This window comes from Marasmius oreades, chromosome 4 (genome assembly GCF_018924745.1).
Source record: "Marasmius oreades isolate 03SP1 chromosome 4, whole genome shotgun sequence".
In the NCBI taxonomy this organism is placed as follows: Eukaryota; Fungi; Basidiomycota; class Agaricomycetes; order Agaricales; family Marasmiaceae; genus Marasmius; species Marasmius oreades.
In genome coordinates this window covers 2,012,782-2,037,713 of record NC_057326.1, presented here as the reverse complement: position 1 = coordinate 2,037,713, position 24,932 = coordinate 2,012,782, and the positions used below count along the sequence as shown (strand labels likewise).

General features: G+C 45.3%; 5 protein-coding genes across 5 annotated transcripts; 2 read left to right on the top strand and 3 right to left on the bottom strand.

Annotated features, from left to right (window-relative positions):
* Positions 1-12,848: 12,848 nt before the first annotated feature.
* Positions 12,849-15,038, bottom strand: ATP2 (atp2, beta subunit of the F1 sector of mitochondrial F1F0 ATP synthase). The gene is made up of 7 exons (XM_043152224.1): positions 14,790-15,038; positions 14,143-14,706; positions 13,769-14,087; positions 13,504-13,714; positions 13,332-13,454; positions 13,113-13,280; positions 12,849-13,058 (listed from the first exon to the last, which is right to left on the bottom strand). Exons 1-7 carry the CDS (start codon positions 14,959-14,961, stop codon positions 12,996-12,998), a joined length of 1,620 nt encoding a protein of 539 aa, XP_043010310.1. The 5' UTR covers positions 14,962-15,038; the 3' UTR covers positions 12,849-12,995.
* Positions 15,039-15,591: 553 nt separating this feature from the next.
* RPL34A (60S ribosomal protein L34A) lies at positions 15,592-16,487 on the top strand. The gene is made up of 4 exons (XM_043152223.1): positions 15,592-15,655; positions 15,708-15,870; positions 15,921-16,024; positions 16,079-16,487. The coding sequence occupies exons 2-4, from the start codon at positions 15,712-15,714 to the stop codon at positions 16,149-16,151; spliced, it is 336 nt and encodes a 111-aa protein (XP_043010309.1). The 5' UTR covers positions 15,592-15,655; positions 15,708-15,711; the 3' UTR covers positions 16,152-16,487.
* A 152-nt stretch (positions 16,488-16,639) lies between these two features.
* E1B28_007477 (uncharacterized protein) lies at positions 16,640-19,537 on the bottom strand. The gene is made up of 12 exons (XM_043152222.1): positions 19,423-19,537; positions 19,172-19,370; positions 19,033-19,118; positions 18,923-18,983; positions 18,364-18,868; positions 18,108-18,308; positions 17,959-18,052; positions 17,806-17,898; positions 17,647-17,752; positions 17,237-17,596; positions 16,980-17,180; positions 16,640-16,931 (listed from the first exon to the last, which is right to left on the bottom strand). The coding sequence occupies exons 1-12, from the start codon at positions 19,488-19,490 to the stop codon at positions 16,701-16,703; spliced, it is 2,205 nt and encodes a 734-aa protein (XP_043010308.1). The 5' UTR covers positions 19,491-19,537; the 3' UTR covers positions 16,640-16,700.
* Positions 19,538-19,565: 28 nt separating this feature from the next.
* E1B28_007476 (uncharacterized protein) lies at positions 19,566-20,674 on the top strand. The gene is made up of 6 exons (XM_043152221.1): positions 19,566-19,669; positions 19,720-19,815; positions 19,878-19,986; positions 20,045-20,228; positions 20,284-20,376; positions 20,434-20,674. Exons 1-6 carry the CDS (start codon positions 19,632-19,634, stop codon positions 20,457-20,459), a joined length of 546 nt encoding a protein of 181 aa, XP_043010307.1. The 5' UTR covers positions 19,566-19,631; the 3' UTR covers positions 20,460-20,674.
* A 90-nt stretch (positions 20,675-20,764) lies between these two features.
* On the bottom strand, positions 20,765-24,678 carry E1B28_007475 (uncharacterized protein). Its single transcript, XM_043152220.1, has 9 exons — positions 24,111-24,678; positions 23,802-24,054; positions 23,663-23,744; positions 23,331-23,611; positions 23,062-23,280; positions 22,835-22,996; positions 21,648-22,778; positions 21,231-21,586; positions 20,765-21,183 (listed from the first exon to the last, which is right to left on the bottom strand). Exons 1-9 carry the CDS (start codon positions 24,561-24,563, stop codon positions 20,839-20,841), a joined length of 3,282 nt encoding a protein of 1,093 aa, XP_043010306.1. The 5' UTR covers positions 24,564-24,678; the 3' UTR covers positions 20,765-20,838.
* Positions 24,679-24,932: the final 254 nt, after the last annotated feature.

Below are 24,932 nucleotides of genomic sequence, written 5' to 3'. Positions count from 1 at the left end.
CACCGTGTATGGAATCTAGGGAATTCGAAACTGGTGCTGATGAATAATAAGAAAGAAAACTGTCCGTAACACAAGGAGAAATAGAAGCACTGTTTTTGTGTTTTGTATCTTCTGTGTGTTTTTGGACTTTTTCATTTATATCAATGTTTTTCATTACTCTCAAATCAGACTGACTAGTAGTCCTTTCAGTATTTGAAGCTTCTATGAAGGCTCCAGCCAGCTCCGTAGGAGAGAATTTTGTATTTATCAAATTTTTATATTTTTCAATTCGTGGAACACTGTGAGCATCTACGGATATTTGTAGAGCCACCTCTCCTTGATCCTCTATCAATTCATCAAGGTGGACTGAAAATTTGAAGATTCAGTCCCTCGTTGTTCTCTTTCTTTCTGCGCTTCCTCTGAACTCTGCGTTCGTAGGGTTGGTTCCCGCTTAGGTTTTATCTTAATGCCTTCCCCTCTCATGTATGTAGGGATGTTGAATTCCTTTGTTTGGGCATGAAACCGTAACCCACTGATCTCCATCCTTGAAGTTTTGCACTTTCGATTCCGTTAGGACATCGAAAGGTCTACCCAAGAGAATCTGAAAGGGAGCTTTCTCCACCACATGAAGTTGCAAGTATACTGTTACTTCACCAAACTTGAAAGGTACATTTCTGCATACTCCCAGTGTTGGTTTCAGTTGTCCATTGGCAGACTGCATGTGAATCACTGAATTCAGATCCCATTGCAAACCTAATCCTTGAGCAACCCATGCGTCAATCGCGATTATTTGCGATCCACCATCGATCACCGCTTCTACTCTTTCCGTAGAACCGTTAACCTCAGGAAAAACACATCTGAGTCCCTCAGACAATCCAGCTACTATCACGACCTTCTGTTTTTCTTCGGAATCTAACTCAGTGCGATAAACTTCCACAACATCTCGGTGAACTACTGAACCCGCTTCCAATCCGTCTTCTTCCTCTTCCAAGGTCTTGAACGAATCTACGGTCTCAATATTATCTACTTTCACAAACTCCGCTTCTTCATCAAAAGGTTCCTCAGCTGCCGTAGAGTCTTTTATCGGATAGTCTAACGTTTGAAGGAACGCTTTATAGTTCTTCATTTGAACGTGCTTATTCCTAACTCGCCGTAGCAATGCCTTTTGGAACTCTTCTGAAGCTGTGAGTTTGTTCAAGCAAACACTAGCCGGATTGGCCATCATTTGGTCAATTAGGTCTTGAATCACCCGTTGCTTATATCTTTTTGTTTCAACATTTTGAAGATTTTCCGTAGACGCTTTCTTCACATTTTCGGACTGAACCTTAGATTTTGAAGCACCCTTGTCTTCAGGAATTACGCCTTGGGGCAATACCGAATCCCTTGGTTGTGGGACATGTTCTACGGGCTGAATTTTATCGAATACCCTAGGTGGCGGAGTAGAAGGACATCTATCGACCTGCGACGGAGGTTCTTCTTCATCCGATTCTGCTTCATCTTCTTCTTCAGAGACCTCTTCTTCGAAAGGCTTTCTCTGGGGTATCACATACAGTTGTTTTCTCAAGAACGACGGCGTAGATATCACTACTTGGGGTTTTGGTGGTATTTTAATTTTTTTGGGGTCCTCCGGTCTCCTCTGGGTATCTCGAGATCTATCTCTCTTATCTGAGGAGTCCATCATTGGACCTTTTAGTTTTTTGAGCTGTCGCCCGAATGGTGACGAGTCTCTACCTCCAAAGCAGCAATTCTCTGTAACAAAACTTCTATCGTAGGCACAGATTGACAGTCTGGGAGATCATCATCAAGATCCAAGTCTCCTTGTAAGAAGAAACTGGTCTTTTCAGCACCTGGCCATCCCTTCTCTCTAGCGATAGCTCTAATTCTGTCTGCTCGCGATTCTTTCTTTACTGGATCAGGCAGTGGGAGGTTATTCCCATCGTACATCTCCAGTCTATTCGTATGTTCATTCTTAACTATCCACTTCTTCTGGGATAGCTCTTGTGCTTGCCTGCATTCTCTCCAGAAATGCCCGGGTTCATCACAAATAATGCAATTTTTGTCTGTAGGCGCCCTATATGGCTGCCCTGCGGCCGTAGAGTTGGATGTGATCTGGTTCGAAGGCCTAGATCCACCGCCATTCTGCCCTTGGCTTCCATTATGATGCGCCATAGCTTGCATGTTTTTGTAGAAGTTAGGCTGACTGAAGTCAGGCATCTTCTTCGAAAGCTCAGAAACTGCACGTGCGAAGTCGTTCATTCAAGTATTCTGTGCGTCTACTGAGGCCAAAAGTTTCATTGTCAACTCGTCAGAAGCTATTTCCTTCTTGTACGAAGACAATGGAGCTATCGTAGGCTCGATTTTTGCACGAGTGATCAAGGGGGTTCCTACGGGAGCCGCCGCTTTCACTCCTAGAGTATAGCTAACAGGATCTAAGCCCTGAGGTGCGTAGCAATCGCCTACTAACTCATTACTTATGGTCAAAGCCATATCCCTAACTTGGGAGAAAGCAAAAGGGTCTAGCTGGGAAGCCACCCACCCACTATCTACTTCTACGGGCTTTTCTGCCTGCAGGTTTCGAACGTAGTGAGGGTCCCGTAGCCTCTTTCTGATCTCTCGCCAGAATGTCGGGTCTAGACATTCCGCAAACTTCTGTACTTTCTCTCGATTTGACAAACTTCCTGCAAGTTTGTCTGCTTCAAATTCAAACTCCATATTGAACGAAGTAAGCTTTTGTAGCTGTTCTTCTCCTATACCAGAGAACCTAGCCTTCAACAGATCTAAATTCTCCAGTGCTCCTATTTCTAAATCCCTAATCAACAGGAACGAATCAAACATCTCTTTTTCGAATGCAGCCCAACTATAGCCTCTCGTAGATGGCAAATGATGTGCCAGGAGTCGAGAGGTCTCGAACTCCATTTGAATCATTGCTAGAATGATAAAAGATTCATCTAGCTTCCAGCCCTTGACTTTCCCATATTGTAGGATAGCCGCCATCCATTCCCATAGATTTCCAGGATCTAGACGGTTGAATGTGGGGAGCCTTCGTTTCGACATATCCTTGTCTAATTCTTTCAAAGCACCTTTAGAGAACTCCGTCCAGGACTTCTTTATCGGTCTTTCTTCATCTGGCGCACCTGCCGCTACTGGGTCATTCGATATATGGGACATACTTGTTAACGGTCTTTCAAGAAATAAACTCGGGTTTAGTTCAAAAGAATAAAACTCTTCTTCCCGTAGGTCGAAGTCTGAATTATATTCGGAGGGTAGTGATGATAATGGTGAAGAAAACGGTTCAATGTCTTCAGTTAAAATCTCTGGGGTTTCGTATGTGGGTTCTAATGCTTGGTTTCTAGGACCTTGCGTAGATCTCGTATCTCGGAAAGCTTCTCTCGGACTCCTGTCAAAAGAGAAACCAGGGTTTCTTAAATCGTTTGGGATAACTTGGATAGTCTCTCTTCCTTGTGTAGAATTGCGCGTAGATCGAGAAGACTGACCAGCTCTTGGTACTTGAGCTGGGGTACTAGATGCTAAAGCCGTAAGACTATGTGTCTGTAAGACTTGTTTGCCAGCTGCTAGTGAAGTGCGAGTATTACGTCGCTGTGAACTAATCTTTCTGAGAGAAGTTCTTTTGGTTTCTGTTGTTTTTGTAGTTCTCGCCGTAGGGCTAAAACTACCGGAATTTCACAATATTTCGTTCAATACTGAATGTAATCTTATTTCCACCCCCTGCGGTGGTCACCAGATAATGGGCGAAGTATACCACTCAAGAGTCAACCTGATATCAGAGCTACGGAAGTAGCACCAACACCAAAGCAACCCAAAAACTAGTAAACCTCCATGTAAAGTCTATCAATAACTCCACATACCAGGAAAGATTGCAAGGGTGGACTGCTTGGCAAAGGTTACGCACAAGATCACAGTCTCAATATCGTATGAAGGTTTTATGAAATCAATGTGTAACTGCAAGTGTAAAACACCACAGCTACAGGGATTCTAGGGTTTGTAGGGGCTCTGTTTATTGTCCAGTGGACTAAGTGGGACTATGAATTTCGTCTACGGTAAGACTAATTCGAACGATTGGAGACTATTGCCCTCGACGGACACGAAAACTAAGTCCTCGGCGGACACGAACGCTAAGACCCTCGACGGATCACGAAACAGTAATCAAGACCTCGGCGGCCTACGGACAGATAGTTCTCTAGTTTGACCTCGACGGTCTCGTATGGTTCAAATCAAATCTTATCGTTTCACTGCACAAAGACAGGGCAAATCTCTCTATTGGGTGTCAAGAGCAGTTACTCACGGGCAACCCACTCAGGACTTTCCTACGCACGGGTAGTACTTACTTTGCCTATGGATACATGAGCTGCTTTTATACTACTTCTACGCTAGCTTTGTAATCCTATCTCTACTTGTTTTATCTCTAAAAATAATGCACCGTAGCTATGAATCCATGCGGAGTCTTATCACTAGGGACTGCTACATGTGCAGAATCTTGTCTATGGAGCTTTTCCGTATTCGAATCATATGTTTTGGACCAATCTGGACCATTCTTCATTCTTGTTTCAGCATGTAGAATGGACCTACATAGGCGTACCATATGGTATTTCCTGCCTACAGACCTTACCCTGCATTTCGACGTTATCAAATCATATGGACTTTGTGTGTCCAAGTAGTTCCAGCATATGGATCCAGAGTTCCGAATTGCCATAGCACATGAACAGCGTGGACTCCGAGATCCGTTGTTCATTCCTGCCTGGTTCCTAGGTACTCTATCTGTGATCTGGGATCTGTATCATGTCTTTTTGTCTTTTCCTCAGATTGGGACTCAATCTACGGTCATATCAAATTTCTCCTAGTCTGCGTGGTCCTATGTCCAATTTCTTGTCAACTAAATCCCCCGTAGAAGTAGGTACTCCTAGTATGAAGGTCTTTTGACTCCGTTAAGTTCTGCTACGAATGGTTCTGTGAAGACTACAAGTCTTCTAATAGTACAATCCCTTGATATGCCAGTGCATAGTAGAATGTAGAGAGTAGAACTCGGTGAATTACCGCTTAAGTCCTCTGCTCATAGTGTTCTACAGGTTTTGAACGGTCATACAGTTTTCTGACATGATCTACAGCTCTCTCTAACTGGTCTAGCTGCGCCTACGGCACATTCTACTAGCGGCACTAGCTTTAACTAGCAATTTGGGCTCACTCTAGTTCTTAATACGATAAATATCGCTCCATAGCACTGTTTTAAAGTGCAAAGAGAACCGTGTAGCATAGTCAACTAAGTCGCATTAACGTTTCAAACGCTTTCTGACATTCGGGACCAAAATTCCATTTGATCTGCTTCTGGGTGAGGTGGGTAAGAGGGACTGTGATGGCACTATAATCGTAAATAAAGTGCCGATAGAAATTGCAAAAACCAAGGAAGGATTGGATATCCTTGATCTTATGCAGCAGAGGCCATTCAGTAATGACTTTTAGCCTGTTGGCGTTTGCTCGGGCCAGCCAGAATGGATTTGTCTGAGTCCTTGACAGAGGGAGTCAGACAGTCAGCCAGATTTGGAAGCGTGTCGGTTCAGAAAGTGATACTGTTTTCAGACCAGTTAATCAATGGATTGTAGCAGTTGAGCGAGTTGTATCCCAGAACTAAGTTGCAAGTAGAATCTAGAGAAGTGACGTAAAAGTCAATTAGAATGGTTTTGCCTGTAGAGAACTTCATTGGAAGCGAGGAGGAAAAGGTAATAACGGAGCCAATGGAACTGTTGAGTAATCTAGGTGAAATAGGTATTGTATGTACTAGATTCTTTGCAACAAAGCCTTTATCAATAAAGCAAAGGGAAGAACCAGAGTCTGTGTTGAGGCATCGGAGTTGCAGCCTCGTTTCCCGACTTCTCGTCGGACTTGGCTTTCTCCGGAGTAGAAGAAACTGTTGCTGCACGGGCTTTAGCATCCTTCGCAGTCTGATTAGTTTTCTTCTTTTGGCAATCCTCAACTTTATGTTTACCCAACCGACAATAACTACACAACCCTTCCTTCAACCGTTGGGCCTTCTCGTCGGCATTGAGTTTTCCATCTGTTCCTAACTTCTCCAAGAATGGGAGACAGGGAGCAGTGGAGGCTGAAGCGGAAGTGTTGGAAGTGGAAGAGTTCGAGTTCTGTCCTTTTCCTTTTGGCTTGGACTTGGATTGTGAAGAGGAAGAGGAGTTATTGTTGGAAGTAGAGGTGAAGGAAGAGGATTGTTTCGGAGTAGAGTTGGAGTTGGAATTGGAATTGGACTGGCAATTAGCTCAGGATTTTTCAGCCTCACGCTGCCAATAACGAAGATCTACAGCTTTAGTGGCCGCTTTGAGAGGATGATACAACGCCGGCTTTCCGCTGGTGATGTTACTAACTCCGTCCTTTAGACATTCAGGAAGACCTTTGTAAAAGGCATGCTGAAGAGCAGAGTCACTATAACCAATTTTAGCTGTGATGTCGTTGAATTCAGTAATATATGGTGGGATTTTCTCATTCGACCGCATAACCAAGTAATCCAACTTATCCGCTGCTTCTCCGGCGGCATCCACTTGACCAAAGTAAGTTTGGAGTTCTACTACCCAAGCTCTGTAGCTAACCATCCAAGCTGGCGGATCCAGCTTGGAAAACTCGCTACCTAACAAATCAGGTTCAAAGTAGTCGAGTGCTATACCACAGAGGAAGGAAAGTCCGGAGTCAACGAAGGATTCGGAGAAATAATTGAACTGGAGTTGTAGACCGGTGAGGAAGCTTTTGAGTTTGGTGGGGTCAGAGCCGTTGAAGGTTTCGGGGTCCTTCGGTTTGGCACCTTTTTTTGGTTTTGCTTTGTTGCATAGCATTTGCTGAAGCAGAAGATTGTAAGTGGTGAGGTAGGTAGCATAAGCCAAAAAGAAACCCTCGGCTCCGCTGCCTTGTGGCGGACCATCACCACCACCTCCACTGCCAGGAGGACCACTGCCTCCTGAGCCACCTCCTGAGCCACCGATCAGAGAATCCAACGGATCCTCGTCAGGGTCAGTACCCTCATCAAAAGAGTCATCCTCGTCATCATCCACTCTACCCTTGCCTTTATTCCTCCTTGGTGTCTCCAGAACCTTCTCAATGTGCATTTCAGAGATGATCGGAGATTGTCGGGGGGTGCGTTGGTTGGAGCTGCGATTGCTGAAAGAGCGTCAGGGACGATTGACAGTACCTTGGAGTTTGCTCAGAGATAGTAAAGTATTGTATGGGTCGTTGGAATCAGAAGCATAGATGCTACTGACCCTTCGTGAAGAACTGGGAACTTGAAGATGAGATATGTGAAGATGAGACCCGACATGGGTCGTAATTGGAGTAGGATGGGAAGGAAACATAGAATCGAAGATCTTGAACTGATCAGAGACGTTGTCTGGAGTGAACGACATTTTGACTCAAGAAAAGAATTAAACTACTGTTAAGGACGTGCAGAATGACTCAGAACTGAACAGAACCGAAGGGAGAAACGATAAGATAAGATATAAGATATGTACTGAAGGATATACTAGAAGAGGAATGATCTAAGATAAAGAGAGGAAAGAAACGGGGTTGATCAGAGTGTATCAGAGAGCAACGAGGAGAGCGAAGGAGATAGTGAAGAGAATGACAGAGTCTTGACAGTAGCCGAAGTTATTGGACAATGGCTCCCTGAGTCAAACTGCCTTAGACCAGGTCACTGGGAAACCAGAGTTGAGTTTAATTCTAAAAAATGTAACTACTAAGTCGTACATCTTATATAGGATAGAAATGTACAAGGTCCGAGACAGATCCAGTAGTTGGATCTGCATTCAGACCACCAACTCCCAAGCCAATAGCCTAGGCTTAATGGGAAGTACAGAGATTAAGGTAAGTGGAGTAAGTAAGAATAGAATGAAAGTGATTGTGACCAGTTGGCCCGAATCGGTCTGGCATGGATGTAACAGTTTTACTATATGTCGCTGACATGTTGTGTAACTGACTTTCTGTCCAGGAAAAGATTTACCAGCCCTAGTAATGTTGAACTTATTGTTTAACATGTGACTGTGTCAGTCATAAGACTTAGACACAAGACTATAAAAGCTAGGTAGTAGCAGCATGTAATGACAGGTCATTCTATACGAATATCCTAATATCTCAAGTCTCTAGCAAAGTGAGCCATGCCACTGTGCATCATGCTAACTAGCATCCTGCACTTTCAACAAGTAAAAGTTTTCAACTTGCATTTCTGACATATGCATATAGTTGTTTTTCTTGGCATGATGATAACTGCGCAAAATTGTTGGAGATAGAGAGTGGGATAGATACTAGACGAAGTATGGATGTTGAATTGATGATGGACAGTGATTTGTCTGCCCCAGACAGTAGATTTGAGGGAGAACAGCAGAGAGTAGATGATGGACAGATGTAGAAATCTATGTTAAGGACTCAAGTACTCAAGTATTGATGAAGCTAGGAAATCAGCACAAGACAACAGGTGTTAATGGAAGCAAAATTGGGGGCAACTATACAGCAATTATGCAGAGATCGTAAAATCCACACTTTTGCAGTTCTGCCACACCAACTTCCTGCACTGTTGCTTTCAAACAGAGACCCCCAGTCAATAGCCGAACAAAGGGCCTGGGTGGGGCTTGATTGAATATATCCTTGTTCTACTAGTTCAAAAATACCTGCAATACTGAACCAGCAACAGATTGTAATGCAGTGAAATTGCAGTGAATAAAACACTTGAGAGAGGAACTAGGGTGAAGTAATTAGTTAATGCAAATATAAGAATGTTTTGAAAACCCCTACTGTTTGATTTTAGATATTTACTTTTGAAGTGACTCAATGAGTGGAGGTGGAGGGAGAAAGGCAGCAAGAATTGATCAATCTCGTTACACAAGTTTTACTAGAATTCACGAGAACATGTGATATGACCAATTTTATCTAGCCGGCAGAAAATCTTCGGCATCGATCAATGCGTTGGCTTACGACGTGGTTACCAAACTGGTTACTGAACAGGTCACCACATGGTGTCAGGAGTCGATCCTTGGGTGAGGCGAGCTGACAATTGAAGGGGAAAAAGGAATGACTCCTAGGTAGAATTGACCAGACAAGAGTGAAGTTCTACTGTACACTTGGAGTACTTATATACTACACTACTTAAGGGGTAAGGAGTCGAGGGGGCAGGGGCCTCCCTATCTACGATGGTTTACGGCAATCGCGAGTCAGACAGAGTGCTCAATGGTGAGGAGCCGAAGGGATCGAAGGGAGGACAATCGCAAAGATCAAAATGATTAAGCGCGAGGATGGGAGGGGTCATGATAGCATGTGAAGTACTATGGAGGAGTACTCGGAGTACGGCGAGTTCGTGACACATGGCTAACAAGCGGGGTTTTGCCTGCAGTGTGAGACTTGCTGTCCCAATTCTCAAAGTTTCACATTATATGTGTCCATCAAAGATGAAACTTTCTGTTCCCATTCATCTTTGAACTTCTTTTCCCTAGTTTCCAGGACTGGTGGTCTCAAAAACTGATCTTCAGACTGTCTCACACCATGAAGCATTGTATACCCTGCAGGCGTTAACCCTGCATAGGTATCTCTACCTGACTGTCCTACTTCTGGTAAATATGCACCTTGTATCACCATAACAGACATGTTGATAGCAGCTTCTTGAACATTGTTGATCATCCATGGATCCTGACATTTCTTTAGCTTCTCAGTGATGTCCATGTCCTTACTAGACTCTGCCATGGCTTTGGCAAATAAATGTTTCTGAAGCTCCTCTGCAAAGCGGGGCTCCAAGGTGTTGATATAATACTGGACTAGGTCTACATTCATAATCAACGGCAGATTCACATTTTTCAACTTCTTCAATTCTAAGTTGAATTCACAATTGAACGCAGCTAACTTCAAGGTATGTCCAATCGGTATATACTTCGCTTTCTCACAAATGGCAAGTAGACACTCATGAGAGCCGATCTTCCTGTTCTGCGCTTCAAGGAATTCCTTAAGTAACTCTTCTCAGAATTTCTTCCAATCATAACCTCAAGATGATGGTACAACCTCTGCTAATAGCTCTCTGGCTGCAATGTCCATCTGGGTCATAGTAAAATTGATCCACACTTCACCATTCTCTATGTTATGGAACCGGAAATAATCCTCTAAGGCTGTAAGCCAACCTTCGAAATGTTCCGGGTGGTCTTTACTAAAGACCTGAAGTTGCAACTTGTATTTGTCTCCTTTCAGGACATCTCTCACTTCTTTGGAGAGCTCCATCCAGGAGTTCTTTGGTGGGCATTCCGACGTTTCCGTCGGTGCCACTGATTCATTTCTATTTGATATTCTAAATTCTGATTCTACGTCTGACAACAAACTTGATAAAGATGATTCACATGAGGAAGAGGGTAGTGGTACTAGACTAGCTGTACTAATGCCTTCTTCGACAGTAAAATACCCTCTTTTCATTGGTGACTCAGCTAAAGATTGATTTATTCTTAACTGGGCTGCTTCCAAATCTCTTATTTGTTCTGTATTTCTTTTTCTCAGTTCCTCAAGCTTCTTCTGAATATTTGAGAGACTGTGATCAAACAATTGTGACTATCCTGCAACAGTCGAGGTCAAAGTTGTTCTTTTCTTAGAAGTCTCTACTGCTTTTCCTTTATTCGCAACTGGTGGGTCACTTTTAGGAGCAATTTTGACAGATTCTTCCATAAAAGTTCAATGGGTATAGGGTAACTTCTCGAAGCGAACTTCTTCGAAGTCGAGATGTACAATGAAAATGAAGTCTTTTCTTAGTGATACCACCCTCTGCAGTGGTGTTAAGGACATGCGGAATGACTCGGAACTGAACAGAACCGAAAGGAGAAACAATAAGATAAGAGATAAGATATGTACTGAAGGATATACTAGAAGAGGAATGATCTAAGATAAAGAGAGGAAAGAAATGGAGTTGATCGGAGTGTGTCGGAGAGCGATGAGGAGAGTGAAGAAGATAGTGAAGAGAATGACGGAGTCTTGACAGTAGCCAAAGTTATTGGACAACGGCTCCCTGAGTCAAGCTGCCTTAGACCAGGTCACTGGGAAACCAGAGTCGAGTTTAATTCTAAAAAATGTAACTACTAAGTCGTACATCTTATATAGGATAGAAATGTACAAGGTCCAAGACGGAGACAATAGTTGGATCCGCATTTGGACTGCCAACTCCCAAGTCGATAGACTAGGCTTAATGGGAAGTACGGAGATTAAGGTAAGTGGAGTAAGTAAAAATAGAATGAAAGTAATTGTGACCAGTCGGTCTGAATTGGTCCAGCATGGATGTAACAGGTGGTCACCAATGATAACGGCACTAAAAACTACTACCAGGTGCAGCAAAACACACTCCAAGCATGAAGTGCACAAAACCAAACCCAACACTAGCAATTAGCGTAGTTGATTTGTGGAGGTCAGTATCAATGGACGCTCTCAGCAAGGTTCACTGAGAACTCTAAGACTAGACTTCAAAGGTGGGGCTTTATGCGCCTCAAACAAGTTTCTATTCTGTGTTCAACAATTCACAAGAACAAAGGCTTTCTACAAAGCTCACTTACTTCGAGGAGGTGTTCAATTCTTTCCGAGTTTAAATAGAACAATCAAATTCAATCCAAATTCGAGTCACAGCGACTCTACAAGTTCAAATATCCCAATTACCAAAGTGGCAACAAATTCAAATCAAATTCAAAGTCCAATCAAATCTTTTCCAAATACAAACACCAACTTCGAAGAAGTGGGGCAAAGTATGAGCCAGAGTCCCCTAGTGAAAGCAGTTAGGCTTCTGTCATAGGTTACTGGGGAAATACTGCTGCTACCACCCCTCCTTATATACGCTTTTTCAAATAAATAATAATCACAAGTTGAAGATACAGTATAGTAAAAGTTGAAAATATAGAGAAATCCCTTTCAGAGATACCAAAGTACCCTTAATCAGGTATAGTACATGTCAATTAGATATAAAACTGTCCAGAATATAGTATTCCTTATTTCTTTTCCTCATATTTTCTATATTCCTATTCCGAGTCAGATATCTTTGACAGGTACATGTGCAGACATTCCTGACCCCTTTTTGTTTCCAAGGCGAGTCCACATGGATCCCTTGTTCTCTCTTGTTCATCCAATCTGGAATAGTCCGAAATGTATCGATCTGCATTCCAGGGATTGTTTCTATGGTTCTTTCCTGTTAGAATTCCCTTTCTAAATGGACATTGACGATATCCACCCCTTTTCTTGTTTCCAGCTATAAGTTATAGCCACCAGCATTATTTCTGTTCCTTAAGTCTGAAGTGGACTTTAGATAGTTACATCCGTCTGATTGTTACTTCCAGATGTACTTCTAAGAGTTGTTTCTGTCTTTTCAACTAATATCAAAAAAATCAATAAATGGATAGTAAAATCAAGTGTCCCCATGTTTGCTACAAGTATTTGCGAGTGAGACAAGGCCTATGCAAATGAACGAAGGTTTTTAAAGGCTGCTTCATCGGTTCCTACAGGTTTCGGAATGTTGAAGACTTGTCTATAGGGTATTTTGTACTTTTCGTACTTAGGATAACCCACAAATGGACCCGTGCTTTGACTAGCAGCTTGGGCTTGCTCTAATCCTCATATTCTGTTCCCATTTTGATTATATTATATACAAAAATGTTAAAAATGTGTTTATTTAGGTGCTAGTAGATTTTATCCGCAATAGCGGGGAGCTACACAAAATCATAATTGCGCTACAATTTTGGATGTCACTATAATGTGAAAAAAACAAACATATAAAACACCACTTGCTAGGAGTGGGGTTCGAACCCACGCGGATTGCTCCACGAGATACATATAGCTTAACAGCTTAAGTCACGCGCCTTAGACCACTCGGCCATCCTAGCTGCATCTCTGATTGTTTCTTTGAAATTGAGATATCTGCTCTCGCACCATCGTCTAACATTCGAAACGTGCCTCACGTTGGAGAAAAAAAGTCTGAATTATTTTTTAAAAAATCCTATTTTTATGAATCCTGTCTAGTTACCCATCTCCTTCGCGAGTTGCTCAGCCTTGGCTTTGACATCCTCGATGGTGCCCGCCTGTATTCCGCGACAGTTAGTGGAGGCGCGTAGGTGCGACAACTTCACACGTACCATGTAGAAAGCAGATTCCGGCAACGAGTCATGTGCACCGCTCAAGATCTCCTTGAAGGAACGAACCGTATCCTTCAGAGGAACGAGTTTGCCTTCGTAACCAGTGAAGACCTGCGCGACTTGGAAAGGTTGAGACATGAAACGTTGAATCTTTCGTGCACGCTCAACCTGGATTAACATCAGACGCGAAGGTATTTAATTTTGGAGACGACTTCTTACGGTGAGTTTGTCCTCTTCCGACAATTCATCCATACCGAGGATAGCAATGATATCCTGTAGCGATTTGTAGTCTTGGAGAATCTTCTGCGTAGCAGTCGCGACATCGTAGTGTTCTTGCCCAACCTAGAATGGCTGAGTTGCACGTTGTTGCACGAAGATACCAGAAACTTACTATACGAGGGTCCAACATACGCGACTTGGAATCAAGCGGGTCGACGGCGGGGTAGATACCGAGCTCAGCAATACCACGGGACAGCACGGTGGTAGCGTCCAAGTGTGCAAAGGTGGTAGCCGGAGCAGGATCAGTTAAATCATCGGCAGGAACGTAGACGGCTTGAACAGAAGTGATGGAGCCTTTCTTGGTGGTGGTAATACGCTCTTGCCTGTTACGACGGAGTGAGATTCAGCAGCGAGGTGTAACAGAGTAATATACTCACATGCCACCCATATCCGTGGACAATGTAGGTTGATAACCGACAGCAGAAGGAATACGACCAAGCAGTGCAGACACCTCGGAACCTGCCTGTGTGAAACGGAAAATGTTGTCAATAAACAACAAGACGTCCTGGCCTTCTTCGTCACGGAAGTATTCCGCGATAGTGAGACCCGTGAGAGCGACACGAGCACGCGCACCCGGAGGTTCGTTCATTTGACCGAAAACAAGAGCAACTTTGGAATCGCCCTCAAGGTTGATGACGCCGGTCTCGATCATTTCATGATAGAGATCGTTGCCCTCACGAGTACGTTCACCGACGCCTACAAAAAAGATATATCTAGACATCCACGTAGAACAGTATGAAGTAACACATACCACAGAAGATAGAGAAGCCACCATGAGCCTTAGCGACGTTATTAATCAGTTCCTGAATCAACACAGTCTTGCCGACACCAGCACCACCGAACAGACCAATCTTTCCACCACGAGCGTAGGGAGCGAGCAGGTCGACGACCTTTATGCCGGTCTCAAGGACCTCTGCTGTGGTAGACTGCTCCACGAATGGGGGGGGGTCGGCATGAATAGCACAGAGCTTCACACCCTTGATGGGACCCCGTTCGTCGATGGGTTCACCGATGACGTTCATGATACGCCCAAGAGTACCGGCCCCAACAGGAACCATGATAGGAGAGCCAGTATCAACAACTTTCTGTCCTCGAACCAAACCCTCGGTACCGTCCATTGCAATGGTGCGGACAGAGTTCTCGCCCAAGTGGGAGGCGACCTCAAGAACGAGACGGCCACCATGGAAGTCTTGAACCTCGAGAGCGTTGAGGATGGGGGGAAGGTTTTCGGTTTCAAACTGAACATCAACAACGGCACCAATGACGGTTTTCACCGAACCAACAGCGCCTTTCGCCTCTGTAGCATAGGTGCGGTCTAAGAAGTGATATTAGGACGGGAATGCGCGAAAGGACAGTTGAAAGAGAGTCCAACTGATAAGAATGGACGCATGGACGTACGGGTACTTGCGGCGACGCGTTGAGGACGAGACGACGGCCCATGAGAAACGGAAGAAGAGGGAAGGTGCACACGCTGAGCAACGGCAGCGGTAGAGAGGAAGGCATTAGTTTTGGTGGCAGAGCTGGCAGCTCTCCTAGAGAGACGAGCGACAGCACCACGGGTGGTGAGCATGGTGGTAGGTGGAAGTGTTTTGGCTGGAAGCACTTCCGACCTCTCGACGTACAATTTTATATTTCACACGACTCCGGCTTCATCCGTATTAGATATTACGTTGGAACTCGTCTCCCCTTTCTGTAGGGCGCACTCGACACCAGTGTTCTTCTGTTTTATGTTGTTCGTTGCCTCTGACGGCGTTGTCGATTTCGTGTATAGCTTGTGTGTGGAGATTTTCATCGTCTGTTAAGCATTGTTTTCGTGTTGCGCGCCTTTCAAGTTCTCGGCTATCCTTCAAATTCGTCTCATGTTCCATATCCCGGCCACTGCCAGTTTCAACTTGCAATGTCTTTTCACACTCTCTGGAAAGAAGTACGGACAGAATGAGACGACGGCGACCAGAATATGAGCCTCGGACAACAGTCGACTCCCTCACGAACGGTTATGGACTATGGTATCAGATATGGGATGTGGTTCTTTTTAGCACAGTGGTACAAACAGACGACAAGCCGAGAAGGAAGGCAGCATGGAAAAGGGGAAAGAGCACGAAATCGACAAAGCCATTTACAGTAAATGGGCCATTAGAGAACGACCTCCGCCCGTGCTTTAATGTGATCACGTGTACGGCATTTGCCGTAGAACTGAGCAGTTAGCAAGCCACCTACACGATTATTCTTTTTACTGTCATCGCCGTCGCCTCCTCAAGAACAAGGTAACTATCGCCAGTCAATACCAAACCCCCATACTTGACTTCCCATCCACAGTAAAATGGCGCAAAGAGTTACCCTTCGAAAAAGACAACCCTACAATACCAAGTCCAGTGGGCGGAGAGTAGTAAAAACCCCAGGGGGGAAACTCATCTACCACACCGTCAGGAAGAGGGCTTCTTCACCTAAATGTGGTGATTGTGGTACTGCTCTTGCAGGGGTGCGTAACTAGACGATATGAAATCGGCGCTCCTGCTAACAACCTTTCAGATTCCTGCCCTTCGACCTCGTCAATACGCCGTCATTTCCAAGAGACAAAAAACAGTCAACAGGGCTTATGGTGGTTCAAGATGCGGTGACTGCACAAAGCAACGGTGCGCTGATATTCCCCTCTACCTCCTCACACAAACCTCATAAACGCTACATAGGATTCTTCGGGCGTTTCTGGTAGAAGAGGCGAAGATCGTCAAGCGCGTCATCAAATCGCAGCAGAAAAAGTAACTCATCCCGACCTTCGTTATCCTCCACCCATCATGATATGTCCGATATGTACTATGCATATGGCACGACTTGATTTTTTTCCGCGGCGACACGTAGCACAGGAGTAAGATACAGATGATGTTCGTCGATATCGCTCAAGAGGAGGTAATGATGTTGGTTGGAGGAACGCGTAGAAAAAGTCATTTCTGATTTTCCTTTGTTACGCCAATCAGGGGGTACTAGAGGGTTCCGTGACCTTCCTACCGCTACTCTGCACCACCACGGCGATCGGTTGCTACTTCATGGGGTTGTGGACCCCCGGACTCGAGCCATTTTACCTCTACTTACAAATCTAGCGATGTCACGTTTCAGTTTCTCTTATCACTCGCCACCGCTCAATAAGTGGTTGAAGTGCCTGAGGTTGAATCGTAGGACGAGTTCTCGAAGTTAAATATTTTAACCTTTCGGCTACACCGACTGGTATGAAGGTTGCTTAGAATCAATCTCAATGACGGTGTAACCTTCGCCTTTGATTGTCGATAGTATTATTGAGAAGCTAACTAAAATCTCTCATCTTGCCTCCTCCACTTGAATGGTCAGTTCTTCCAGGCCCTCGATCCTCTTCCTTAATAAGGTGTCAACACACTCAACGACCCGATCGATGGTCCACTCCTTTCCCTCTCGCAACGAAACTATCCCTGGCGATGCAACCTGTATCTTGATACTTCCAATCAACCTCTCTGCGTCTTTGGGCCAGAAACGCGGCTCGGAATATGCAACTACCCCTTCGAGCGACTCGAGCTACGTTATCTATCAGTCATGCGACACGAAGACTGATTGCAATCTTACCTCCGCTAACGTACGCCGCACACTCAAGGACCGGTCACCAATATCAAGTGCAAGCACTTTCCCGGTATCAAGTACAAGTGGTATCACACTCGCAACGATCAAGATCGCGATAAATAATGAAGCTATAGGATCGAATCCGGTCCATCCATAAAACTGAATGAGGAGAGTTGAGATGATCACACCAACTGACCCCAGTGTGTCCTGAAAAATACTGCAATTGGTTTTTTGAGAATCAAGGCGTGAACAACTGAGCTTACTGCCATGACATGTAAAAATACTCCACGCATGTTATGGTTATGGCCTTCATGAGAATGTTGCGTATGAGAATGATCATGCACATTGGGTGCGTGTCCGTCATGATGATGGAGGTCGAAGTGGTCATCGTGCCCGAAGACATAGTTGGGCGTAACGGGGGACGCTAAGGGCTCTCCATCGCGAATCGATTCGTGCGAGTGTGTATCCGAGTGGTTATGAGAAGGAGAGTGAGAATGCGAGTGGGAGTAGGAACGGGAGCCTGGTGATTGCTCGGCACTACTGGATAAAGAGGATGAATGTTTCTCTGTCTGACTATGTGAATGAGAGTGACCATGAGAATGGCTATGAGAGTGCGAGTGCCCCTGCTCAGGCTCGATCAACGATAATTTGGACCACGAAACATAGGGCCTACATGATGATGGTGTCCACCCATGGCAAACATCCCGAACAAATTGACTGCCAATCCGAGCGAACTGACCAGTAACAACTGGCTCGTATCCATCTCTGGCGGGTCTAAACTGCGTACAAATGGTTGGATCCCGTCCGTACGGTACCAGCGAATGAGGCTTACATTCTCTGCACAGCTTCGAAAACAATGAAAATCGATATTAGAATCAAAAAAACTCCGTTTGCGAAGCCTGACAGGGTTTCTATCCGTCCGTATCTGTAAATCCGGGATGAGTTCAGCTTTACAGTGTTCGGAATGAGAAGGCAGAGACCGTACCCGTACGTGAACCGCTCATTGGGATTCCAAGTGGCCATGACCGACGCGAAAAGGCCAACTCCGATAGCCATGCAATCAAAGGCCATATGAATTGCTTTTCGGAAGGATTCAATTGATACACAAGTGATGGCATTCCGATGGTTGCTTACCGTCAGATATCAGACCAAGACTGTTGGTCCATACCCCGTACAACATTTGCACGAGCATATAAGTCATGTTAAGCATCAAAAAATAGAAGATCCTTCTCGATCCTTGATTTGACAAAATTGTCTTTATGTAACCTCTCAATAACCGGGAAATGGGTGTGCGTTGGTTGACTGCAAATGTCCCTTCACTACTCGGATACATTCCTACAGAAGGAGTTTCAGGTCGAAGTCACCGGTGCCATGAATGGATGTTACCCACCAATGTACAACATTCCAGCGACAGCTACATCCGTCCAGGATGGCATATGGGAGAATGCTAATGGGCCAAAGCTAGCGGCGAGACCAAATGAGAAGGGATACGACAGCACGATATGTCGTGAACTTGGCAATACATCACTCGGCGAGCGCAGTGCGATTGGTGGCAAAAAAAGGAGAGAATATGATAGAAGTGGAATGGATGCAAGGGACAACAGCGGCAGTATGGGCTCTGAAGGGAATCCCAACATGAATGTCCTGAAAACGTAGAACGGCAATGCGAAGGCCGATGCACCGAGCGTGGATGCTGCCACTGTAAATGTCGTTCCCAATGTGGGCGATAGGACGCCATAAGTGTATCTGAGCACAGTCGAGGAGAGACCATGTAATAACACGGCCACATATCCTGGCATTACTCTTCCCAGATTGTCGGACGAGAAATGGGCATCGGAAAAGAGTGCGAGGAACATCGAAGTAACGATGATCAGGGATTTCCACGGACTACTGGACTAGGAACAAAATTGAGTGGAGTTTGGTGTCATGCGGGCGAGGGGTGAACTTACTTGAGCGGTATTTAAGAGCGTGTCAACCCAAATGGATGAAAACTGAGTGAATATTATGGCACTGCCGACCTGAGATGGGACACTTCACGCAGCTGCACGAAAAGGCTCACCGCATTGAGGACAGACGAAATACGACGGTAAAGAGGCAGGCTTGCTGAACAAATAGAAATATTGAAGCCATGCCCATCACCAGCCACTGAGTATAATTTTAGACTTAGCGAGGTCGATAGATGACGGCCAGCTACTCACCTCGATATTCCCTCTCTTCCCCAAATGACCTGTTATTCCTTCCCAGACTAAGACACTTAGCCCACCACAAGCCAGAACCCTCATTACAACCCAAAAGACGCCGACATGAAATTCCAAAAGCCATTCCTTAGCTAACAAGAGGGATAAAACGAAGCACACATTGGAGAATAGAATTTTGGGCAAGAAACGACTCGGAATCCTGTCGACACGTTGAATACAAAGCTTGAGCTGTGTAAATATTAAGAACATACGACGAAGAGAAGACTTTTGAGGGATGTAAACTTATTGTGCTTCTGGTCTTAGCATCTGGAATAGCCATAAGGAATAGAAAGTTGAAGGAGTGTGGTGGCCGCGATGCAAAGGTTGAATTTTGATTGCCGCTTGCTCTTACATAGCAATATTTGACAAGTAACCATCACACACCTGTCTCAGATTACTTCGTAGGCCGGTCGCCCTTACTATGTCCTCCAAGGCCTTCAGTCACAACCCTCAGAACAAGTCTGTCTTTCAATCTGAACTATATTGACCACTCAACGCTATCTGTGCAGATCCATCAATGATTTTACGAAAACGCTCGCGGCAGATGTACGAATGTTACTTGCAGAGGTTGGGAGGCTGAGGGAAGAAAAGGCGCAATTGCAGTCGTACGAGGTCCTTGATTGATTTGTCTTCATATCTTCCAATGCTTTCTTTTCCCTTCTTCCAGTGAAATTGGTGAATTAATGCAGTTGAAATCAAAACACGGAGCAAGAGGAATTGGACCTGGGGGGGAACTCGCGATTTACACCCCAGGACCTCCAGGCTGGGGCACACCTGTACGTCTCAATATTAACCTCCATTCCGCTCAAATATGTGAACTGTTCGAACATGTAGGCGCCGGAAATATCGGCTACTTCGCCACCACCCGATCTGATGGAGCCAGCCAGACCAGCATGGAGAACGGTGAACAAGAGAATGCCCCGAAAGAAAACCACACCTTTACATGCACCACATGCACCACTTCCGCCTACTTCACCTCCCCCGCCCCCGAATCTACCAGCCTGGGCACAGTGGAGACGTGTGTTCCATATTTTAATCTTCATACTTCCGCAGCCATTCATCACTTCAACTAGCTAATCCCCTTCACTCTCCTGCCCCGTTACTTCCCTCTGTCGGATCACCTTTACCTGGGTCACCTGCCGTTGTCGGGCGAGCTGGGCTTTTTGGTTTGTTATGTATTGGCGAAAGTGAACATGAATCTGATATGATGTGATATTTTCTAGGCCCTCCGTCTCCTCCACCCAGATAAGGATATTCCTAGAGCACCTTGAATTGATCCTTTCAATACCAGTCATTGTACATTACCACTGACATTCACTGTAACGATAAGTTTGGGATCATCAGTCCGAGACTATCGGTCGCGAAACGTTTGGAAGCTTCAAATTCAACGAGATAGAATGCTGAAATATTGATCCTGATCCCGAAGGAAGGAAGGAAGGAAGAAAGACATTCGCATAACTTGAACTTGACGCACGGCCACCAGATGAAGTAGTATATGAACAGTGTCTGTAGCAATCGAAACGAAGACGATGATTGTTCAGAAGGTTGGGACGTCTGGCCTATGATCGATATATTGCTCTGTGCGCCTACTTTACTAACAAGCTCATCACCCCAAAATAAATAGTTTCTCAGACTCTATCCTGGACTCTGCCTCTCCAGCTCTCGTCTGTTTCATCTCCAAATATAATCGTCGATGATCCACTCCCGACACCTCCATTTCTCTCCCACCGCCTCCTTATTTCATGGAGCGCAAAGCTCATGCCAGCCAGCACGAAAAGAACGCTCAGGTCTTGTAGACTCAACGCAGCGGTTTGAAACACGCTCTGCATCAAAGGGACGTACACCAACCCGAGCTGTGTAATCGCCGAGATAGATACTGTGGCCATGAGCATGCGATTATCGGTCAGACCACAATTGATACCACGATTCTGGATCGCCGATACGAGGTCGAGAAACACGAAACAGGTGAAGGTCTGGGATCGGTAAGTACAAAATGGTCGCCTTCCAGAAGGGAACTCACCATTGTCTGCTCCCGCTTCGACATCCTATCGTCCGATAAAGCAAACACGTAGACGAACAAAGTTCCCAACACAATCATAGACGCGGAAAATAACACTCTGTAGAGTACCCGCTGCGTAATTATCGGCGCGTCCTTTCTTCGGGGAGGCTTGCTCATTATAGATCGGTCTACAGGATCGACACCTAAGCTTTGACTAGGAGGACCATCCATAAGGATGTTGATGAAAAGGATTTGCATCGCGTTCAAAGGATTGCTCAAACCCAGCATGGTGCTAAGGGTGATCAGTGTCAGCGCAGCAGCAGCAGTACTAAGCTGGAAGGAGAGGAAATTTTGTATGTTATAGAAGATGGATTTTCCTGAAATGCGGACTTAATCAGCGAGATAGCGTGAAGAGATAAACTGAAAGCCGCAATTCACCTTCTTCAACTGCAAATAAGATAGTTTTAAAATTGTCGTTTACCAAAATGACGTCTGCGGCTTCTTTCGCAACGTCTGTCCCACTTTTCCCCATCGATACCCCAATGTCTGCAACTTTGAGCGCCGGTGCATCGTTGACACCGTCACCGGTCATGGCAACCACCTCACCACGACTCTGGTAAGCCTCCACGATCGCCATTTTATGTCTGGGAGTCGTTCTGGCAAAGACCGTAACACTTCCTACCCTTTCTCTCAATTGAACCTTGCTCATTGCATCGATCTCCCTTCCAGTCAAGTAGTAGGCCCTGTCATGTTCCCGTCTATGTCCAGCTCCAACTTTCAAACCCAATCTCTCCGCTATCGAGAGGGCTGTAGGTTCGGCATCACCGGTAATCATCACAATTTGCACTCCGCCACTTTGAAGTGATTCAATGGAATTTCGAACGCCCTCCCTTGGGGGATCGTACATCGCCAAGAAACCAGTAAAAACCAAATTATCTTTGTCCGGCACCGGTGTGTGTGATCGCGAAGCTCCGTTCGAGTGCGAGGGAGAGTTATTGTCACTCGACCGAATAGTCGGGTTGCCGTATCCATAAGCCATTGCAATTATCCTCAAACCAGTGGCGGCCACTCCCTTTGCACGTCCTAGGATTGCCGTTTTGATAGAAGCATCTAAACCTGGAGTAGACCTGTTGTTGACGTAGTAAAACTTGCATCGGTCGAGAACCGCTTCAATGGAACCTTTGACATAGTATAATTCTGTTGAAGGGGCGTTAAGGTAGGAGCCGCTGACTGCCATCCATTTGTCCTCTGAGTTGAATGGTTTTTCCCCTTTCCGTTGAAAGCCATCTCTCAGATCAATATGATTTGTACCCATCTTGACTACCTCCACAATGTTGACCAGTGCCACGTCTGTTCCTTGTCCTATTACATTTCGACCCTCTTCGCTGCTTACGATAGTAGAGTTGTTACATATCGCGCCAATTTCGATGGTCTTTCGGAGTGCAGGGGACAATTGCACCTCCTGGTCGTCGCCTTGAGAAGGAAACTTATCCGAGGTAGGGTCCAGAATGAAGAATTCATCCACAGTATAACCCTCCATGACGGTTTGCTCGTTTTTGGTCAAAGTCCCTAATTGCGGGTGGTTGAACAGGGCACTTGCAGGAAGAATATTGCTCAGCACTAACCTGTCTTATCCGAGCAAATAACTGAAACGGAACCGAGGGACTCAACCGAATGTAATTTTTTTACAATGGCTTTTCGCTTTGCCATTCTCAAGACTCCCAACGCAAGTGTGACAGTCGTTACGATGGGTAAACCTTCAGGGATAGCCGCTACTGCGAGTGAAACTTGATGAAACGTTAATGGAACATGAGTCTAACTTCACCAAACAGATCGGCTATCTGGAACATACCTCCAATGGTAAACATTTCTAACCAACTCCTCTGTTGCCATACTCCGATCAAGCAGATGACGCCTATTATTGCAAAGGACATAAGACTGAGCTTCTTTGCGAGTTCATCCATGCTCAATTGAAGCGGAGTTCTCTTCTCTTCCACGGACGACATGAGCTCAAATATGGCACCAAACTCTGTGGATGACCCTGTGGCAATAACAATCCCGGATGCTCGACCTATTGCAAACGATTCAATAAATTGCCGTTTGCCGTGAGAGCCCACCCACCGTTTCTAACCAATGTACCCATGTACGCAATACACGACCGTTCCGCCAGAGCAACCGGCTCGTCCGAATCCATACCATTCGTAGTTACAGTTGTTCCCCAAGATTGTGCCTCGACACCCTTCCTTCTCGCTTCGGTCTCACCCGTTAGGGAGCTTTCGTCAATCTCAAGATCAACAACGGTCATTATGCGGATATCTGCAGGTATGCGATCGCCAGTCGAGAATGTGACAAGATCTCCTGGTACTAGTTCATTGGCTAAGATATGGTGCATTTGGCCAGATCTAGTCTGCGTTAGTTTCTGTGTGACACCGAAGAAACGACGGACATCGGACCTTATGACATGGCAGTGATGTGGAACCAGTTTATTCAACGCTTCCAGGCTTTTCTCTGATCTCCTTTCTTGTACAAAGCCCACTGAACGGAGTTTGAGTTACCAAAACCTGGCAGAATGTGATATGAAGCGGGATTCACCTGTCAGGACAATGAGGACGGCAACGGTAATACTGACTGCATCGTCAATATTCCCCATGACTGCACTAACGGTTGCACTTGCACAGAGTAGGAGAATTAAAGGATTTTCGTATATATTCTTGAGGAATTTGATTAAGATAGGTTCGGGTGTGGCCACAGAGAATTCGTTGTAGCCATGCGTGTCTATGAGGGACCTGATACTGGATTCCGGAAGACCTTCAGTAGGATGGGTTCTAAAGTGAGCCACCGTATCCTATGGACAACAGAGTGAAGTGAGAGAATTGTCAAGACAGGGAATGATACACACACCTCGACTGATATATGTGCAAACTTGGCTGAAACCGTATTCTTCTCGTTCTGCATTCCAACAACTGATTCTCTCTGTTCGACTTCTTTATGCTTAGGACCCTCGTTGAACCAGCTCAATACCTGCTGCCAGAGACCTTGAGCTTCGTGAGCTATTTTTACTTCTGCGGATTCCTCGACATGGTGTCTCCTCAACGTCGTGCTGTATGCAAAATGACTGCCAGCGTCTGCTCTGGGTGTCAGATTTTGTTCTCCATGTTCAAAGTAGGCAGAAGCCGGAGGAGAGGCGGATCGTGGACTGTAAAGGTGAGAGGGAAGTGAAGCGTGATTATTATGCCTTGAAAACGTGTGAGGGCTTGCTGGAGAATTTCTTGGCTGGTAATATGCTGGAATACGTTTTCTAGAGTCGTGAGACTGGTGTTCGTAGCCAAATGAAGTCGCTCGCGGATGGTTCATGTAGTACGACCTAGTAGATCGTGACGGTCAGAGATGTGATTCGCGCGCTCGTACTGTATGTACTCGCGACGTGTATCAGCGTGGGGGGCGTCACATACCGGACTCTGAGATTCCCAAAAGGGCTGATTTCAGTACATTTAGTATCTTTTCACTGACGTACTAGTATTAGTACAGGTGCCCAGGCTTTCAGGCCAGCTTCATGGTAGTCATTGAAGGTTGTTTAGAGTAGTCGACCGCCACATGTCCAACTTCAGTCTAATCGAACTGGAGTCTAGATATAATATTGTTGCTAGTACATACATACTTCAACTTGACAGAACCCATATGTGAGTACAAAATTAAACGTCCATGAAGGTTTTGCTCGAAGCG

Excerpts from the sequence above, each read along its gene's own strand:
- ATP2 (XM_043152224.1), bottom strand. The coding sequence starts at position 14,961 with ATGCTCACCACCCGTGGTGCTGTCGCTCGTCTCTCTAGGAGAGCTGCC. Across the intron at positions 14,707-14,789 it reads ACGCGTCGCCGCAAGTACCC|ACCGCACCTATGCTACAGAG; the intron begins GTACGTCCATGC and ends ATCACTTCTTAG. Across the intron at positions 13,059-13,112 it reads CGGAATCTGCTTTCTACATG|GCGGGCACCATCGAGGATGT; the intron begins GTACGTGTGAAG and ends CGCGGAATACAG.
- RPL34A (XM_043152223.1), top strand. The coding sequence starts at position 15,712 with ATGGCGCAAAGAGTTACCCTTCGAAAAAGACAACCCTACAATACCAAG. Across the intron at positions 15,871-15,920 it reads GTGGTACTGCTCTTGCAGGG|ATTCCTGCCCTTCGACCTCG; the intron begins GTGCGTAACTAG and ends ACAACCTTTCAG. Across the intron at positions 16,025-16,078 it reads GGTGACTGCACAAAGCAACG|GATTCTTCGGGCGTTTCTGG; the intron begins GTGCGCTGATAT and ends AACGCTACATAG.
- E1B28_007477 (XM_043152222.1), bottom strand. The coding sequence starts at position 19,490 with ATGGCTATTCCAGATGCTAAGACCAGAAGCACAATAAGTTTACATCCC. Across the intron at positions 18,984-19,032 it reads TTTCGTCTGTCCTCAATGCG|TGCCATAATATTCACTCAGT; the intron begins GTGAGCCTTTTC and ends TCAGGTCGGCAG. Across the intron at positions 18,053-18,107 it reads TCTTGGTCTGATATCTGACG|CAATTCATATGGCCTTTGAT; the intron begins GTAAGCAACCAT and ends CCTTCCGAAAAG.
- E1B28_007476 (XM_043152221.1), top strand. The coding sequence starts at position 19,632 with ATGTCCTCCAAGGCCTTCAGTCACAACCCTCAGAACAA. Across the intron at positions 19,670-19,719 it reads AGTCACAACCCTCAGAACAA|ATCCATCAATGATTTTACGA; the intron begins GTCTGTCTTTCA and ends CTATCTGTGCAG. Across the intron at positions 19,816-19,877 it reads GAAAAGGCGCAATTGCAGTC|TGAAATTGGTGAATTAATGC; the intron begins GTACGAGGTCCT and ends CCCTTCTTCCAG.
- E1B28_007475 (XM_043152220.1), bottom strand. The coding sequence starts at position 24,563 with ATGAACCATCCGCGAGCGACTTCATTTGGCTACGAACACCAGTCTCAC. Across the intron at positions 22,779-22,834 it reads TATTTGCTCGGATAAGACAG|GGACTTTGACCAAAAACGAG; the intron begins GTTAGTGCTGAG and ends ACCCGCAATTAG. Across the intron at positions 21,184-21,230 it reads CGAAGCGGGAGCAGACAATG|ACCTTCACCTGTTTCGTGTT; the intron begins GTGAGTTCCCTT and ends TACCGATCCCAG.